Source organism: Lutzomyia longipalpis, chromosome 2 (genome assembly GCF_024334085.1).
Source record: "Lutzomyia longipalpis isolate SR_M1_2022 chromosome 2, ASM2433408v1".
Lineage (NCBI taxonomy): Eukaryota > Metazoa > Arthropoda > Insecta > Diptera > Psychodidae > Lutzomyia > Lutzomyia longipalpis.
The window spans coordinates 31,198,067-31,217,103 of record NC_074708.1 but is presented as its reverse complement, the minus strand read 5'-3'; the positions used below and the strand labels follow the sequence as shown (position 1 = coordinate 31,217,103).

The 19,037-nt window shown below is 35.7% G+C and overlaps 6 protein-coding genes across 10 annotated transcripts in view; 3 read left to right on the top strand and 3 right to left on the bottom strand.

Moving 5' to 3' along the window:
- Positions 1-1,661, bottom strand: part of LOC129790280 (RUS family member 1) — a 213,192-nt gene extending 211,531 nt beyond the window's left edge. Inside the window, exon 1 of the mRNA XM_055827720.1 lies at positions 1,552-1,661. The gene's annotated coding sequence lies outside the window, so the exon portion shown is untranslated. The remainder of the gene's footprint in view (positions 1-1,551) is intronic.
- LOC129790397 (plasmolipin) lies at positions 796-9,050 on the bottom strand. 3 transcript variants are annotated; one of them, XM_055827880.1, is made up of 3 exons: positions 8,936-9,050; positions 2,445-2,865; positions 796-2,383 (listed from the first exon to the last, which is right to left on the bottom strand). In XM_055827880.1, exons 2-3 carry the CDS (start codon positions 2,844-2,846, stop codon positions 2,255-2,257), a joined length of 531 nt encoding a protein of 176 aa, XP_055683855.1. In that variant the 5' UTR covers positions 2,847-2,865; positions 8,936-9,050; the 3' UTR covers positions 796-2,254. The 3 variants fall into 3 exon arrangements, with proteins under 3 accessions (XP_055683855.1, XP_055683857.1, XP_055683856.1); XM_055827882.1 differs by lacking the exon at positions 8,936-9,050 and adding an exon at positions 7,475-7,620; XM_055827881.1 differs by lacking the exon at positions 8,936-9,050 and adding an exon at positions 6,714-6,844.
- LOC129791258 (probable cytochrome P450 28d1) lies at positions 4,139-5,547 on the top strand. The gene is made up of 2 exons (XM_055829327.1): positions 4,139-4,402; positions 4,471-5,547. Exons 1-2 carry the CDS (start codon positions 4,139-4,141, stop codon positions 5,545-5,547), a joined length of 1,341 nt encoding a protein of 446 aa, XP_055685302.1.
- Positions 9,051-9,819: 769 nt separating the features above from the next.
- LOC129790293 (epsilon-sarcoglycan) lies at positions 9,820-11,714 on the bottom strand. 2 transcript variants are annotated; one of them, XM_055827737.1, is made up of 5 exons: positions 11,619-11,714; positions 10,560-11,528; positions 10,409-10,468; positions 10,194-10,328; positions 9,820-10,123 (listed from the first exon to the last, which is right to left on the bottom strand). In XM_055827737.1, the coding sequence occupies exons 2-5, from the start codon at positions 11,501-11,503 to the stop codon at positions 10,027-10,029; spliced, it is 1,236 nt and encodes a 411-aa protein (XP_055683712.1). In that variant the 5' UTR covers positions 11,504-11,528; positions 11,619-11,714; the 3' UTR covers positions 9,820-10,026. The 2 variants fall into 2 exon arrangements, with proteins under 2 accessions (XP_055683712.1, XP_055683713.1); XM_055827738.1 differs by lacking the exon at positions 10,409-10,468.
- A 279-nt stretch (positions 11,715-11,993) lies between these two features.
- On the top strand, positions 11,994-13,256 carry LOC129790335 (hsp70-binding protein 1-like). Its single transcript, XM_055827812.1, has 3 exons — positions 11,994-12,182; positions 12,244-12,321; positions 12,386-13,256. The coding sequence occupies exons 1-3, from the start codon at positions 12,111-12,113 to the stop codon at positions 13,202-13,204; spliced, it is 969 nt and encodes a 322-aa protein (XP_055683787.1). The 5' UTR covers positions 11,994-12,110; the 3' UTR covers positions 13,205-13,256.
- A 146-nt stretch (positions 13,257-13,402) lies between these two features.
- Positions 13,403-19,037, top strand: part of LOC129790150 (schwannomin-interacting protein 1 homolog) — a 34,490-nt gene continuing 28,855 nt past the window's right edge. For both annotated transcript variants that reach the window (XM_055827496.1, XM_055827494.1), the window contains exon 1: positions 13,403-13,726. The gene's annotated coding sequence lies outside the window, so the exon portion shown is untranslated. The remainder of the gene's footprint in view (positions 13,727-19,037) is intronic.

The following is a 19,037-nucleotide window of genomic DNA, read 5'->3' as shown; positions in this document are numbered from 1 at the left end:
TGAGCACCACACGAAAAGCTGCCTTCATGATATCGCATATTTTGTCAAATACATTTTCATCGTGCGCCACATCAATTTTCCACATTACCACACCATTGTACATATTCTACCACAAGTACTATATATTGCAAAAAAATTACTACCTACTGTGCAAACTTTGTGAGCTTAAAGCTTTTTTTTTAAATGAAAAATATGATGGATAAATAGAACAAGCACGCAGCTGAATGGGTTAACTTTTTGCAAAAAACCTGGCGTCTCCACTGCATATGGAGACGCCTGGTGTCCATCAAGTTCAACGAATTAAACACACAGAAATAGTCTCACAAGGCGACTGATGGCGTACTCAGACGTACTTCCAACAACAATAGCAAGCGATTTGGGATTATTTTGGGAGCTCGGTGATACAATAAAAACTTTTTTTATAGCGCAACTTTGGGAGGGAAATAGGCCAAAATCTCACAATGAAAAGTTATAAAAGAAATCCCCCAATCTTACGCCGGAAAAGATTATTTTGGCGCACATTTTCCGTCGTTTATTTAATGTGAGAAAATGTAACATTTTTTTTATGTAGCATCATCAAAATTGAGAAATAAATAAATCGAAAAGTCTAATTTTTGGCGCACAGCTCATCTCTTAATTTTATTAGACGATCTTTCAATATTTTTTTTTTACTATTTTTTTAAATTTTTTTTTAAAATAAAACTTACCCTTTTCCCAGAGCTTTCTTTACCTTTTCTTTCCAGCAACAAAAGTTTTGAAGGAAAATGCAAAATCAAAATTTAAAAATGCCTAAAATTGAATTTTGTATATTTTATTTTTTACACACAAAAATATCAAGTTAAAATTACAATAAAATATACATTTTTACGACTTATGTTAACATTTCGTGAGGTGCAACAATTAAGTTCCCTTTCCTCTGATTGTTCTTGGTACATATAATTTTTGTTTCTTTTTCTTGTATATATTTTTTCTTTCGTCTAATTTCTCTCAACAGTTTGGTCCGTGAGTCTTTAGAAAACATGATATTTTCCCCATCAGAGGGACAAAGCGATCGAGGGGCATTTAAAAGGCTAACAACAATGAATACGAACATTTTCCGAGAAATGTTTTTAGCATAATTTTTAGAGCATAAAATGTTTTGTATAAAAGATTGATATTTCAGTTTTTTGAAAGCTCTTAAAACCTTAAATTTTGTTTTTTAAATTGATAAAGTCATCTGAATTGCTTCATCCTCCTCTAGTTAATTATAAATATACCAAATATCGAGTATTTCTGTTAATTTTATTTTTTTCAGGATCAATATAAAATTTTATTCCTCGAATATTTCCGAAAAAAAATAACAATTTTCAAAACAAATGTAAATATATCAAATATTGATATTACATTTATCAGCTAATTAAACACCAAAAACAGGCCCGTATTCAGATTTTTAACTTTTTAAAGTATTTGTAAATTTCATTCAAGATTTTTTAATCAAGCTTTAATACGGACCATGCCATTAAAAGATTCCAGTTAAATGCCCCTTGATTGTATTACAAAATTACTCTAAACATTGTTTATTTTTGATATTCTTCGTTAACAACAATCTCACTCGGTGAGATTCATAAATTTCGTTGGAGTGGGATAGAGGAAAAATGCTTCATCTAAAATATTTTCAACGAACGAGGATCGCGTCAGATATAAACGATGATTGTCCAGGATTTTTGTTTTTAAATATACATATGTATAATAGATTAATAGATAATGCTTTTAACCTGAGAACAGAAATACCAGAAGCACGAGGAATGAAGTAAAGTGAAATGATTGTAAGAAAGTAAAAAAAAAGATGTAGCATGAATTAATTTTAAGCTAATTTTATTCTAGCTTTTTAGTCATGAAAAAAGAGAGAAAAGCTTTGAAATTAACTGGTTTGAAATGCAATGCAAAGGAAGTAATGGAAATGCTTCATCTTACACGAGAGAACAGCAGAAATATAAAGAGCTAAATATAAAAAAGCACATAAAGTAAGCAGTTCATAGAAAATACGGAGAGGATTCAATTAACGAACGTAATAACCGACTTTCCTCTAACAGAACATTTGACTTTATAAATTTGAAGGAAAATCTACTCATTGTTTGCTAAATTTAACCATCTCACGTATTGAAATGCGAGATCGTCGATGAAGAAAGGAAGAACCCGAATCCGTGGACGGTGTGCAGCTTAAACGGCAACAATCTGAACGCGATCCATGGCATTTCTATAAGTAATGACGGCTTTATGCTGTGACTGTTTGCTGAACAGTTGTCTGCTGGCGAGTTCCTTGGGCAATTTGTCCTGATTGAACAGCTTTGTACTTGAGAAAAGCATCGTAGCCATACGCCACCATGGCACAGAAACCAAAAAACTGTCAAAAATTACCAAATTAGTTTGTTTTTTAAATTCACATTTTGATAGTGACGTCTTACCGCAGCAGCTGTGTAGGCTTCCAAGCCCATTGCAGCAGCTAGACCAGCTGCTAGGGCATACAGCAGCGTCCATATGGCGCAAAAGATCATCTCAATGTGCAACCATGGAAGTTTGTAGAATTTCTCGAGAACGTGGAAAAGATAGAGAAGAAGCATAATGCCTGTAAACCAGAAACCAGTCATGGCTACAGAATTGAAGAAGCTTCCGCGGGAGTGGTAGCTGAAGGCTGACACCTCGATGCAGATGAAACCAATGAGATTTAGCACAATGCACACGAGCTTTATGATTCCTGGTACGGTTCGGATGTACGAAGCGTCGTACCGAATTTGTGGGCTCACATGAGTTTCGGTTGTTGTCATCGTGGCCGTTGTGTGTTGCGCTGGAAATCCAGGATCAGCCATTTTTGTAAATTATTGAGATCTAAAATGAGAAGAAAAATATATTAAGAAAGTCGGTGATCTGAGTTGGAAACTAGATATCAGTCCTAAGATGCTTGTCATCTATCTTTTTACATAGATCTGACATAGATCTTTTCTTAAATTAAATAGGCAGATTAGATCTTCTTATTTAAGACAACCTTAACTTTGTTATAAGGTTAAGATAAGCTAAAATAATAACTGTGATTGAATGTAATTTTGGATTTAGCCCTAATTCATCCTTAGGTATCTAGTCTGTAAAAATATCTTGGCCTAAAAAGGTAAAGTTTGCATAAAAAAAAAACATAGGCATAGCCTAATTTAGCTCAGCTCAAAAAACTTAGTCCTATTCTAAATAACCTAGGCTTAGCTTCAATAATAAAAACTGAATTAAGAAACTTTAACCGAACGTAATAGAGACTCATGTCTTTCACATTTATTGGTGACAAATCTGTAAACCTTATTAATTTAAGGGCATTCGGTTTTTTAAGACAATTTTCGGTAAAGTCGTTTTCTGGGTTCCTTCTACGTAAACTTAACGCCCCTAACGCATTTTAACTTGGACAAAAAATTAAAATGACAAAAATATAATGACCGAATTGGCGCTAAAGGGTTAAAGCTGCGAAAATTATATCTTTGATAATGAAGTAAATGAATTGGGTGAATGATTAAAATTGAATAAATTGACCTTTCCTAAAAATTAATCAAGAAATTCTACATCAAAAAAGCTCCAAAAACTCCAAACTATACACGCATCCAAAAATTTAATGTTCTAATTTTACGACATCCAAATTCACTGTCTGTGAAAAAATTCAAGGCTGCAGCTCCACAACATAGAAATTTGGATTAGATTTCCCTCCTCTTGCTCTGTATTGGATTTTGTCATGAATTGTTGGGAGATTCTCCGGATCATTGATCAAACACACACAACTTAATAAAACTCTGATGTGATTTTTTTTCTAAAAATAACCCCTCAAAAAGCTTCGCACTCAACCAAAAAGTATCTCCAAGTGCTTCCGATGTTTGCAACAAATCACTCTGGCAGTCGCAGTCAAAACATTTCTTCGCGGTGGTGTTTTAGAAGAAGAAAAAATTAAAGAACAATGTATTTCCTTGAAATTTTGTGTTTAATCATCAGTGGAACTGTGTGCTTCTACTTCTACTTAATTAGAAATCACAAGCACTGGATTAAACGTGGTGTCCCTGGACCGAAAGCGAAATTTGTGATTGGAAATCTTCCATCACTCTTAACACAGAAACGAAATGTAGTGTACGATATGGAGGAGCTGTACGACAAGTGGAAGAATTATGCTAATTTTGTGGGCTTCTACAACATGATGCAACCGCAGATTCTTCTCCTAAAACCGGATTTGATCAAAATGGTCACTGTGAAGAATTTTCAAAATTTCCATGATAATGGTTTTGCTGAGATGTTCAACAAGGATAGTGATCCTGTTTTTACGAAGACAATCTTCATGCTACGTGGAACTGATTGGAAGGAGAATAGACAAGAATTGGCTCCCGCTTTTACTGATAGCAAGGTTTTCTTTCTTTCTTGAGTTTTCCTTTCATACAGAATAAGTCTTTTTCTCATATTTTTTTTTTTCAGATGAAATCCTTGATTGTTCTAATAGAAGAGGTATCCAAAAGATTGGTAAAGCATTTAGATGAAAATGTGAGTTCATCAGAAAAGCCCCATGTGCTGGAAGCAAGAACTTTATGCACAAGATACTCCATTGATGTTGTTGGAAATTGCGTTTTCCGCGTCGATGGAAAAGCATTTAGAGAAGAAAAATCGGAAATGATGCAAATGGGAGAGGAAACAATGAATCCCAGCGGATCATTTCTCATTTCATTTCTTCTAATGCAATTCTTTCCGATTCTCAAAGGAATCCTCCGACCACGTTTCATTAAAACCTCAATTGCCACCTACCTCACTGGGCTTATCGGAGAATTTGTAAAGAAACGTCAAGAAAATCCCACAGATAGTGGAGAATTTATGTCTTTCATGGAACATCTTAGGATTAATCGTGGGACATCTTCTGCTCAAATTTTAGGGCACGTTTTTACATTTTTTATCGATGGCTACGAAATGAGCAGTAACGTCATGGCTCACACCCTGTACCAGCTAGCTAGAAATCCAGATATTCAGGAGAAATTGCGTGAAGAAGTGCAATCTCTCGAATCCTTTGAGTGCATAGCATCACCATCAAATGAAAAATGTGAATACCTCCATAGAGTTCTCCTTGAGAGTCTCAGGATAAATGCACCTTTGCCATTTCTCACCAAAATATGCACCAAAGAATGCAAACTTCCTCTTCGTGATGGCGAAGAGATACCAATTGAGACAAATACCTGCATCGTCATTCCAGTATATAGCATTCAGAGAGATGAAGAATACTACCCGAATCCTGACGTATTTGATCCTGATCGTTTTCTCAATGGAAACGCCAAAAAGTTCCAAAATCAGGGAATTTTCCTGCCTTTTGGGGATGGACCACGTATTTGCATGGGAATGAAACTTGCCATGATGCAGGTGAAAATTGGAGTTGCTACAATCATTAAAAATTTCCATCTAGCTGTTGATCCAAAAATGGTTCAACCTTTCCAATTGAATTCAAAGAGATTTTCTACCACAGCTGAAGGGGGATATTGGTTGCAATTTACACGTATTGAAGGGAATTGAATTAAAAATATAAAAGTTAGGGCTTTGGTGGCTAATCATGGGGTCAGTCTTGGATAGCTCAGTTATTTTTAAGTTTACATAGTTAGAATTTTTGAGGGTTTATCTTCTAAAGCACAAATAAAACTAAAATTTAGTAGATTGTATACTAGGGCCCTATGTAGGACATGGTGTGCAACCTGTGTAAAAGCTGCACAAAACGTTTTCACATGCTAATTTCTAGAGGCCATTTTATTTGATTAGAAATCTCATTCTACACAGAAAATAAAAGTTCGTAGCATTGTTCGTCAAATTTCGTGAAAGGTTCGTAACTCCAATGCTTTTTATATGGGAAAATTCACCTCCAGGTTCGTAAAATGGGGTCAACCTCCCTGGGAGTGAGACCCCATTTTACGAACATGGAGGTGAATTTTCCCATGTAAAAGCATTGGAGTTACAAACCTTTCACGAAATTTGACGAACAATGCTACGAACTTTTATTTTCTGTGTAATCAAAAGTTATTAGCAGTTCAATCATGTTCTAACTTCTTGGTCACATTATACATAAATTTCAGCTCTTTACCACCAAATTCAGCTGATAAAATTAATTATGAAGCTTATTTGACTTGCATGTTATTAAATATCAATGTTCGTAACCGGCGGAAGCGTTATCACTGACTTAAAGAAATATTTTTTTTCAATGGAATTAGTTTTTATGTGAAATTGATACAAAATAATTCATTTATTAACTTTATAGTTTTAAAGAATTTCACGATAAAATATTCATTCATAATGAAAGTTTAGATTACATTTGGTATAATTTTTTTCTGTAAAACACAAACAATACTTTAATAAGACTTGAATGAGACCGTGTTATTTACTAAAAACGCAACAAATAAGCTATTTTTAGGCCCTTGGAAATTTCCTAAATGGTAAAAAGTAGACACAGAAAACCATAAGAAACTTCACGTGTTGTTGTTGTTGTTATGACTATGTCTTTGCATAAATTGAGACAAGTTTAATATTTTCTAATATATTTATGTATTGTTACTTAAAGCATTCAAAATATACCTAACAAATCATTTAAAAAAGATCAAATAAAATAATTCTACCTCATAATAAAAGAAAACAAATTGTAAAATTTAGCAATTCAAAACTAAAAAAGCATCTTAAAACGAAAATAAGCTTGCCTTTTGCAGACTGGCGTATATGTAGTTATTTATGAAATATTGTGAAAACCAACATCCACTTTAGCGCGACCCACCGATGGGTGTGTGAGAAAAGTTCCACATTCATTCAACTCTCGATACAACTTCTTCAACTCACTTTGCATTCACTCCTCACTTGTTCATAAATAAACAGATGACTGAAGAATTGCGAGGTTTACGGTATTATGTCATTGCGGAGGTATTACAAATGCAACTTACACACTTACGCGGGATGTGTTTGTCCAAGGAAATCATACAATTTATGTGGAATCGTGAAAAAGGGAAAAGAACAAGCGGAAATCATTGATAAGCCGCTTAGAGCTGGTGAAGTGAATCAAGCACCTAATATTTCTGATAAGATTGCAATGATTGTACTTCTGGATATGACCGTTGAGGTTCAAATTAGCTTAGGTTTTGTTAGTAAGAAAAGGATGATTAAATAATATTCTTTCGTAAAAAGCAGCCTATCTTCAGTGATTAAATAAAGCATTTTATGAATTAAATGATACGAAAAACGTAATTGTGACGTCATTCTTGACATTTTTGGACAATTTTTGTTAACTTTTCCTATACCTGATGCTATTGGGAAATGAGAAGTCTCTTTAGTGATTTTTTGTTCTGCTCTCATTCTCTACAAAAATACGTGTGTCCCGACTTTTTTCTCAAATGAGTGGTTTTTCCATACATAGACGCATAAACTCTTTTAATAATATAAATTAATATAAAATATCTCCTTCACTCACTCAGTCATTGATTAATTATGAAAATCCACAAGAGTCCACTCAATTGAACTTATAGAGCCTCACTTAGAACACAACATTTATCAGTGAACAGTTTTCCAGCCATATCATCCCCCTTAGAAACAAGCTCAGAATACTATAAAATTTCAAGCTCTGCCGGTGAAGAACTTACAAGAAAGAAGCCTCATTGAATTGCTTAATGTTCAATGTAATATCGTTCCGCCTCCAGAAGAAACGCACATTCTTGGATCCATCCACAATTATTGCTAATTCACTTGAGAGTGATTCGCTTAATTGTCGTCCACTGACACCCACTTCGATACATCCGGGGCTCATGAAAACGGTGAAACTTTTACGCTTCAATGCACTTTCGAGAAAATATCTCTGTGAGTGCGAAGATATCTAAATATTGATTTTGTGGCAAATCAATAAATTCCTCCATCCAAGTCAAAGAAAATTCCTAGAAGAGGCGGCTTGGAGGCGGTGTGGGGGTTATAAAATTCTCAACAGACATGTGAAATTCACATAAAAGGTTCACACGAAAGTTCACGAGGCGTCACCCAGTTTCATCCTTTATTCTACTTATTAGACTATAGAGGTCCTTTCACGGTGAACTTGATGGAATTCTATTGAGGCGCCGAAGGGGAATTCTTCAATAGGTAGAAGATGTGAAAAAAAAATCGCGATCCCGCCTTTGAAAGTATGTGGGTGGGGTATGAAAAATAAAAACCCGTGATGAAACCTCGTCTTGCACGATTTTGTCACAATTTTCTTCTTGAGTGTGTTGAGTGATTCCTAAAATAAAAATATTATCTCACACCCGGCAAGAGCATATAGCATTTCTCTGTGTATTTCTTGAGTTTCAGATATATTATAAATATGTGGAAAAAAAATCATAAATTTCTCACATTGCTATGGCTTTTTTGCCCACAACACACAACTATGAGTCTTCGGGGGAACCTCGCGAGAGAGCCTTCACCGGGCAAATACACCCAAAAACAGCGACGACATTCGAAAGTGAATTCAAAGAAAGAAAAATTATATGCTTCGTGAGAGAAAAATAAAACCAGTTCCCCACAACATCATTGTATTTTATGTACCACCAGCTATGCTTCGTGGGGGTGGTTTTGCGAGAGGGCAGCAAAATCCCAAACCCCATTGAGAAAGCCAAGTGGCTGAGGTCACCCCCGCCGTGGCGTGTCAATAATAAATGCACAGCCAGCGACAAAATCAATGATGGGATTTTTCTGCTAAAACAATACACACACACTGGGTGGCAGAGACATAATTTTATCGCAATTTTTGGTTCATTCCAGCGATTTTAGTGGGCAATTAAATGATCTCTCTGTGAATGACGCGCGCCAAAAGATTTCGTCACAATCTTGGGCGGATGACCACCACCCCTCAAGCCCATTGAATTTCACTGCGAATTTACATATCTAAATAACACCTGAAGGTACTCACCTTTTTTTCTATATAGCAAAATCCACCCGCTTTTGCGGTGAAATGTAGGAAAAAACTTAACTCGAAAACTAAATCAAAAACACTGCCGCTCGTTCTAAAGAAGGCGTTTGTCACTGACTAGCTGGTGAGGTTTCCGACAGAGCGCACCCATGGCTCATTTTGCTACATTGAATCCCATATTTGATTTTTATGGTACTGGCCTTTACTACAGATCCATACAGAAAATCTTTGCGCAGGGTATTGCTTTCTGGAAGGCTTATTTATTGATGCATGGAGAATTTAGCGAATAAATTAAAGGATTTTAAGGATTTAATGATAATTCTCATAATTCCTGGAGCCTGAATACTTGGATACTGAATAGAATTAATTTTAGGGGAGGCTGGGGTGAAGCTGATCTCTTTTTAAAAATTAAACAATCCTGATTCTGATTTTACTGAGAACCTTAGCATTGATTTTCAAAAATTCCTTGAAGCTGAATGTGAATTCTAGAATGATTTTATTAGTTAGGGATTCAAAGAATAGGTTGAAGAAGGACCTAGGCTATTAAATATACGAGAACGAAAGAATTATTCTTAGGAGGTACTCGTGAAAATTAATTTATTCTGTTCTTAAATTATAAAAATTATTAACTGAATAAAATATTTAGAGTTTTTAAAACATAATCCCTTGAGCTTTTTCGTAAAGCTCTCACGAGAAAAACTTACATAACATAAAAGAAATAATTTCTGACTGACTGACTCATTTCTTCTCTAGTGGTTGTCTAGAAATTAATTCGTCCCGAAAATACAAAAAAAAAATATTTCCCAAAGCTTTTAATCCAATTTGAACCTATCCTAAATAATGCGAACTGAATAACTTTACAAGGATTAAAAAAACTTTTTTTTTACTATTCAATAAATAATTTTATTTTAGACTCCACGCAAATTTACTCTTTCTACATATCTTATACAAGAAAGCATAAAATTGAATTTTAACCTGATGGCTTGATAGGCAGGTGACATGGTTGGCTACTACGGATGCACTATGAACGCTTTGTAATGATGATATGCAGGGGTTGCTCTTTAACAGAAGAGGACTCGAGGAGCTGATTGTCATATATGGACACCATTCCTCTTATATGGGGGTGGTTTGGGGCGCATGTAGACATTCACATTTGAATCTGTGGTTGTATCCTGAGCATGAATTGGGCTGTAAATAAAAAAAAAAATTTTGAAAATATTTTTAAAAAGTTTTTTAAATTATTTAAAAGGTTTCTTACCTCTGTGAGTGAAGACTAAGGTTCTCAGCATTCAAATTCGGAGCATCTTTGAGACTCTTCAACAAAGTAGTTTGAGGATAGTTTGCAGAATCTTGTGTTAATTTAACAATTGGAACTGTTGGATTTTTTCTTTCTCTGAAAAATTAGAAAATTTGAATAATTTTTAATTTATTAGAAAAAAATATTTAACAAATAAACATGAAATCAAATAAAACCTGAATTCTTTGCAAATGTGGAAGATGGTTTCAAAGAAATATTCCGAATGAGGATCATCTCTACGAGACAAAACAAATTAGAAATAAAATAATTTTATAAAAAAAACAAAATTAAAAATAGAGAAAAATGAAGAAAGAATTGAAATCTCACATAGACTTATGTTGGAAGCAGAAGATGCAGGAGAGGAGAGCAATGAGAATTGCAAGAATCATCCCTGGAATAGCTACGGCGAATGTAAATTCATCGATGTAGTTCCTTTGCGGAGCATCCGACCGACTAATTCCCTGCCAACGATCCTGTCCACGATCATGGCCAAATCCTTGAGTATTTTTGAGACTATCCTCAGCTCGAGTGTCGTCTCCTACAATACGAAAAGCACACCAATCGAGGCGGAAACCGCCATTTTCGAAGGTTGTTTGCACGGAAGTACGTTTGTAGTTGCACGTAGAGATTTTGTAGAGTGGCTTAACTTCTTCCTGGAGTTCTAGAAGTCGTTCTGAGAACATTGCATTGCTGCCGAGATGAACAATAACGCCCTCGTGCAGTTGCGGCAACACGGGAAGACGTGCACCCATTTTTGTTGCAGCCTCCATGAAGACAATGTGCAAATCCTTTGCACTTTCGGGCCAGAGATCCTTCTGGTAGATATTCTTTAGATTCTCAATTCTCCCAGGGTCCATCAGATGTACCCAGTCGAGATTATCGATTTTCATCTGAACCACATTCCTGGCAGCTATCTTACCAGTCATCCACATTGAAAGGATTATTTGGCGCGTCTCGAAGGTTTGTCGATTGAGCCCAACAATCTCCAGTCTCACCTCCTTGCCAGCAAGCCTGTCCGGTGGGGTACCGTAGAGAAATCCCGCTCGGTGCTCTTCACTGTACATATAACGCATCCATGACGGCAAATCCGGATATCCTTCGAGAGATGGGCGGAAGACGTACTGATTGGGTGTCAATGTGGAGCTCCAGTTGAAAAATGTTGCATCAATGCGAAGGGAGAAGAGTTCAGACACAAAAATTGGATCTAAATTTAAACTTCCGGATGCAGGGAGGAAAAGTCCAAATAGGGAAAATGCCAATATTTTCCACATTTTTGTAGTTGATCCGTTGCTGCTCCTGCAAGGATTTAAAATCACGTTTTTTGGAAAAAAATATTTGAGGGCTCTTTGGGTGGTAAATTTTGAAGGAATAGAGGTGGTTTTTTACCTTTCACAGAAGATTTTTCTCGGGATCGATAAAAGTCATCTCCTTCATGGAAAATTGGGGAAAACTGGGGAAACTCACACAAACCCACTGTACACTGTTATGAACATAATTTGTTTATAAACGGAAAATCTCGTTCATGCGCATTTTGTATGAGTTTTCCCGCGCTAAAAAATTGAGGAAAATTTATTACTGGAAAAGCGATTTGATTGAATATTAACAGTAACTAAAAAAAATTAAAAAATAATTCTTGAAATATTTTTTTCAATATTCTAATTTTATTTTTAATTTCCTCAAATGGAGAATATTTTAACGGTATTTTTATTCAAAAATCATCAGCCATGTTTACAAGACACTTTTTTCTTGACATCCGTGTGCTATAAAACAGCGTCAACAGCGTGCACAACCAGACGGTGAACCTTTGTGAAGTGCAACAGAGCTAACATACTCACTAAAATCTTTCAGTGGTGCATAAAAATAGTTTGATTTTAGAAAATGGACAAGAATACTGATAAGGATAATGATGATAAGACTCCTGAACAGCCAAGGCAGCCAAAGAATCTTCAGGTATTTTCTATTACTCATTTTTCATTCTAGAAAATTCTCATGATGATGATTCCACTTCTAGGGACTCCTGAAATTTGCTATGGAGGCTACAAGCAAAGAGGATCCCACAGGACCTACAGAATTTCATATGGATGAGGAGGTAAAAATTCTTTGATTATTTTTTTTTTAAGAATTTTTGCAAAGTTCTTTTATCTTTGTGATAGAAACGAAAGTTCCTGGAAGATGCTCTGAAAGACATGACTGTCGATGTGAAGAAGGAAATGTTGGATGCTGTAAAAATTCTCAATGATCCTGATGCAACGGAGAGTGATCAAGTAAATGCCCTGGAAGTAATTAATGACCTCATCGATAGCATTGACAATGCGATCCTCTTTCAACAACTAATGGGCTTCGATGCTCTTATACCCTGCCTCAATTCCAAATACGAAAGTGTCCGTGCAGCTGCATTACTCCTTGTGGCTGATCTTGTGAAGAATAATCCTTCGGGTCAGCTGGCACTTGTACAGTTAAATATTATGTCTACACTCACGAATCTTCTCACACATCCTGATCCAATTTGTACAAATGCCATGTCTGCAATATCATCACTTGTTACAAACTACGATCAGGGTGTAAAGGAGCTATTTGAGAGCAAAGAAATTTACAAGATTGTAAAAATTCTGGAGACACGCAAGGAGAATAGGCTCATAACGAAGGTCACATTCTTCCTTTCGGGCATTCCAGGATGTCATCCGGACTTTGTGGATAAATTCCTCGATTTGGGAATCATGAAGTACCTTTCTGAGCTTATTGTTCCGGTAACGCAGGAAGAACTTCAAGACTCGCAGATTTTGAATAAAGTCCAAAATATTCTTCATGCAACTGCAAATTTTTGCACCTACAACCGCTCAATTGATGACCTACGTATCATTGCACCTGACCTTTCGCACAGGCTGAAGGAAATTGTGAAAGTTGCTGCAACAGATGAGGCATTTTCCGACATTCAAGAATATGCGGAGAAAATACTAAAAGTTATGAAATAGATTAAGATCTCCTTTTTGATATTTAAATAAATAAACCCTCTCGTGCAAAACAGATGAGATTAATATTAATTCTTGTAGATTTTGTAGCATTACTGTTCATGTAGCATGGAAAGCAACCAAATCGATTCCAGAGAAAAGCCTTTTCATCGCATAAACTTTCCCACCCATGCTCACCACAAACATATAGCTACGTTCACCACTGTCAAGGAGCTTTTCCTCGAGGGTGTCCGGAAATTGTATTCCTTTCTTCGCCTTATTCACGAGACAGAGAACTCGGAGAGGTGTCCCTATTTCACCCTCATTCAGTTGAGTTCATCACCTCGACTGAGATTGATTGTGTTGTGAAATTCCGTGATTTGCTCTTGGCCAAAAAGAATGGAATAAAATTGCATTGTGTGCTCTATCTGTGCGCGATTCCACATAACAAAATTTCATCCCCCGAGGACAAATCTTGAGAAGTCAAACTCCTTGACTATACAGAGAAGTTGTGGCATAATTGAGGACCGAGTGGCATAAAAAAATGTAAGTATCTAGACACTTTCGCAACCCCTTATTGCTAATCTTCCTCAGTCCGTAAAAAAAAACGAAGAAAAACCTGAAGATTATCCCCGAAAGGAGAGGGAGGTTTTTCAAATAAATGCAAATACGCCTGGGAGGGTTAGGAATTTAGATTGACGGGAGGCACTTTGTGCTATGTGGATTTATCTCTCTCAGCCTCTGAATCATCCGCAGAGCTAGATGGGGGTGTAGGTGATAGAACCGCCCAGTGTCGTGCCTGGTGAACACGATATAAAATAATTAGGGTCCAATGGCAACATTGAGACTTCAAGGGTGCTTTTTCCATCCGTTCGCTCTTCTCGCCAATTGGAGCGTCTCATGGACTTCCTGCGTCTGGTGTGGATTCAGCACCAAATTAGTTTGTGAAAGCTTCTCGGGAAATTATGAAAAAAAAACTTTTGAATTTTATAACTCTTTCTCTGAAAAATATGTTTGGAGCTTTTTTAATGCCTTAAGCATTAGACGTTAATTTTCTCAAAGCAAGCATATGGTTAATTTTAATATTAAAATTTCAACGGATATGATGAATTAAAAAAATATTATTTGTTTTCCCGTAATTCAAATTAAAAAAAAAAACTTTCCCAGACCAATTAAGATAAAAACTAGAGCCTAAATTTAATCTGAAATCCCTTGTCAGTCACTTAAATTTAATAATGTCTCATGGAAAGCATTAAATTTTCTCGAAACATTTACTTTTCCTCTTGATTATATACAAAAAGCTACCCGTCTAATATTAATTGATGCAATTATGCCAAAGTTGGGGTTGTGCATGAAAAATAATGTTGAACATTGCTGAGAACATGGGGATATGAAATTGAGGATGGAAAATGTCTCTTTCACAAGCAAACATTTCCCATAAAAGATCATTTTGATAAATGAATTTTGGGAAAATTGTCGACACACAGACCAAAACTCCTCCCCATCCCTCTATAGAGGCTATACACCCCCTCATTCACCCGACGCCTACACAAATTTACACATAATTAAGCTTTTCAGCATCAGCAGCAGAGATACTCCAACCCCCACACGAGTGTTTGTCATTTCTGCACCACCTCTTCGTTTCTTTTAGGCTCCCATTTTTTTGTGCAATTATTCAAAATGACTCTCGTTGGAACACGAAACTTATGCGATATGCCAGAAATTTTGCCACAGAAGCCAAAAGAAAGAAAATCATTAGTTTCACATGGAGGGAAATTGACTATCTCTCCGTGCTTTGCCTTTTTACTTCCTTCTTTTGTTCCAGAAATAACACACCCACACACAGCCATCCTCACATACCGCATATTATCCTTCCTGTTCCCGTCGCAGTGCCTCTATAGGCCCAAGAATAAATTGAATCGTAAAACACAATCCCACCCAGTCGTATATATTTAAATTATACGAGGATGCATCAGGAACAGCATCTTTTCTTTTCCTTCCTCTTCCAATCCAACTTCTTTTCCCCACAAGATGTTCCTTTTGTATTGCAAAATGAATTCCAAATGAAATTGCTTTAAGAATCAAATTATAACTTAAGCTATGTATGAGGAAATTTAAATTGCAATTTAGCATAAATCTCGTAAAAGAAAACCCGAGCTACAAATAATGAAATGAATTATTCTATGTTAGCTTTTTCCCTGTTTGCTTTAGTCATTCGATAAGCTTTAAGTGAAAGTCGGAAAAATTGTAGACTGCACGTTATATTCTTTTAAAGGACCGAAACAATGACGTCATATTTTTCTGCCTTTAAATGCATGAAACATACGCGCTAATGTTTCATTGATGACTTGACAAGGTGATGTTGAAACATTTTCCTGAAAATAATTCTTCGATCATAACTTAGGTATATCCGGATTGTTTCCTTGAATGAAAATGAATTCATGAAATAATAATGATGTTTTATTAATCCTTTCGCTTGCTCATGAAACAAAGAATCATTCGTATTTTCTTAACGATGTTTTTATGCATAGTCTGAGAAGACATTTATCATTAAAAACGTCTTCTTTGTCTTCCTTAATGAAAATTAAACGCATTTCCAACTTTAAAAAATTAATAAAATTAATATAAATTTGAGAAAATAGATTGTTTCACGTTTTTTGTCAAAGTATGATCCAATTGTTTCGAAAGGGTTAAACCCCAATCTGTTCGTATTTATTGTGAAATTTCATAAATTCAATTTCAGGATCGAAAAACTTTTATAATTGCTTTGTAATTTGGTTATATGGCAACAACAGTCGAGTATTCAACATCCGAGATTGCTCTTGAAACAAACATTGATTGATTTAGTTTCAAAAACAACATACAAATCCTATCATTCAATATCATTCCACTCCTGTGAATTCTGCTTATCGTGAAATATTGAAATTCATTTTGTTTATGGAAAATTTTACACAAATTGAAATTTTGTGATAAAGTTTTATTTCATTTTTTAGATTAATTGCACTGATTTATCCACATTTTTGCATAAAAATCGTAGGTGAAACACTTTATTACATCACATAAAATTTTATATTGCCCGTCCACATGAAGTTTTGCTTTGGGGAAACTACCTACATATATGACTGGAAAATGAATTCCCAACTTGGAAATTTTCCTTCAATTACTTACAGTATAAAACTATATGGAGGGAGCTTTTTATGTCCCATATATAAATGCGTGAGAATGCTGATTTTCCCCTAAGGAGATTTATATAATAAATTAATTATTTCTAAAATTGCTGTAAAATCCATGCGTCTCTCTTTATGGCTCAATTGAGGGTGTAATCTTCGTCAGAATTCTTGTCATTCCGAGCTAAAAGACCTGCGGCCTCATGAATGAATTTGACTTTTTTTTCCATTTTTGGCCTAAATGAAGCAAAATGTTGAAGGCAAAGAGAGGAATCCTTGCAGGAAGGTTCTTCTCTTCCGGGGGCTTGGTGCTAAAAAGTGTCATTATTCGTCTGCGTGTAGAACTAACGATATTTTCTTCCTCAATTTCCATGCATGACATGGAGAATTCTTGGCCCATTACACTGTACACTCAATTACCATCGGCGCCACCCAACACAGACCACCCTCAGGCTTGAATGTTGTGTACTATACGCCACCCCCTTGAATCATCCCTCGATATGCGAATGAGCCGCCCAACGTCGGCGTGTGTGTTAAAAAATTGTGCCTCCCTCCCCAAAGTAACTCGCGCGCATTTTTCGGTGGGGGTTATTTGATGTAATGTATGCTCTGTAAGTGTATGGCTTATGTAGTGGGTATGCTATGGTGTAGATTTATGGGTTCACGCGGCATGAAAAGTTCACTCCCGGAGAGATCGTTAATGCCGTGCAATAAATTGTTAATTTTACTTCACAAAACCGGTGTACGTGAGGGGGTGGTTCACACACCCACCCCTCTATATATACGGAGCGCATTCTTTAACGTACAATGGCTTCTCTATCGAATTTTTGAGGGCGTCTCACCTGGCCTTTTTTCTTCTCCTCAATACATTGTGTGTAAATTAGTTTTCGGATTTTTCCTTCGATTTCGGCACATCTATACTAAACCATATGGTCGTACGGGGATTGTCGAGGGTATATCGATGGAGGTTTTGGAAATAAATCGAGAAGAAAGTATCAATAAAATCTAACTAGTTTGCAATATTTTCAGCCCCTTTTATCTCATTCATGTTCATGCCTTACAGCCTGATATCTCATGAGGCCAACAAAGGTTTGGAATGCGAATGCGAAAGGAATGAAACTCACGCCATTTTGAGATGGGAAAGTTTCCTCTTTATATTTCTTTTTGATTCCCTTGGGCGATTGCGAGTGAATACAATGTGGGGGGTAGAAGAGAAATTCTTTTAAATCAAATTAATTTTATGAGGGTGTACGCTCCGTGATATTCCACCCTCCAAATCTCAATTCTCGCACCTTAGCTGAGAAAAAGGAAACCATTGCGTCCTTCGGACATATTTTTTGTAGAAGGCTTCTTCTCAAAAATAATTATTTTACCCTCTAATGGAGGTATTTAATTGAAGCCTCTTCCATGGCAAGCAAGCCAGCATAACGATGAAAAATCATTGTAGAAAGCATTTTATTTGCAACCATTTAGGCAAAGGCAATAATGAAAATCATTTTATTTTCCTAAAAGAACGTAAATGTTCCATAAGTTAGTATGCCCAATTTAATTTCCCGCAGGATGTTGGCAAAGTCACCCGAGGGGTATTTCCGGAATAAAAATGTTTGCCTGGTGGGTGTTGAAAGTTTTAATGAAATAATTTATAAGTTGTTTGAACTTTCTTCATTTGGTCCTGGTGAAAATTTCACTCGAGATGTGGACAATTTTCGTTTGAAAAAAAAAAAGAGAAAATATTTTTCCATGAAATGCTTTCCATCTTCTAAGAATTCTTCATAGACAATGAAAAGGATAAGAAGGATCTTTTAGGAATTTTTATTTCTAATATTGCTTGACATTTGAATGAAATTCTTTTAATTCCTAAAAGGTTTTCTTGGAAATGCAATTTTTTTGTTATAAACAAATACATACAATTTGGTAAATATGCTTTAATAGAATAATAATTTATTAAAATTCTGCGTATTCAATTTTAAAACACAATGCAAAATGAAACAGCTCCCAGTAAATGAACTGTTATATAAAATAGAATTTTCAATATATGGTGTAATTAGTCATTTGCAAACAATTAAGCATTAATTCGCGGTAATTGACTTTCAAAACTCAATTAAGTGATGTCAATTTTGAAAATTGTCAACCCCTTGAAATAATATGAAAAGAGAATTCTTAAGCAATTTTTATACTTCAACATTTTGTGTCTTCCACAACCATTCACATTATAGCTAAAACAGGAAGAGCCAAAGAGAAGAGTTTAACTGCCTCCGTCGTTTTTCCTCACCGCAGCCAGTCGTTTCCTTGGGCAATCAATGAATTGACAGAAATGGCAAGAGGAGGAAAAAAACGAGGAAATCCATTAAAATTCTGGTGTGAAAGCTCTCGTAAGGGTAAAGTTGAAAGAAAAAAAAATGTGAGAGCAAATTCAACTCGGATATCGATGATTTTTTCTTTTATTGAATGCTATATATAAATTAAACTTCACACGAAGCCACTGTCCTACTCACCCTTTGACCTTTTTCCCCGCAGCACCGGGGGAAATCGTGTATTTTCTGCAGAAAAATACGTGGTCGCACCTTAAATAATTTTTACCTTTCCCCTCCATGAAAGCTTTGAACAAATGAACTTTATATTTTGGTGGAATTTTGATAAAACACCTTCCGATTGTTACACACACCCCCACCAATTTCCGGCGGACGCTT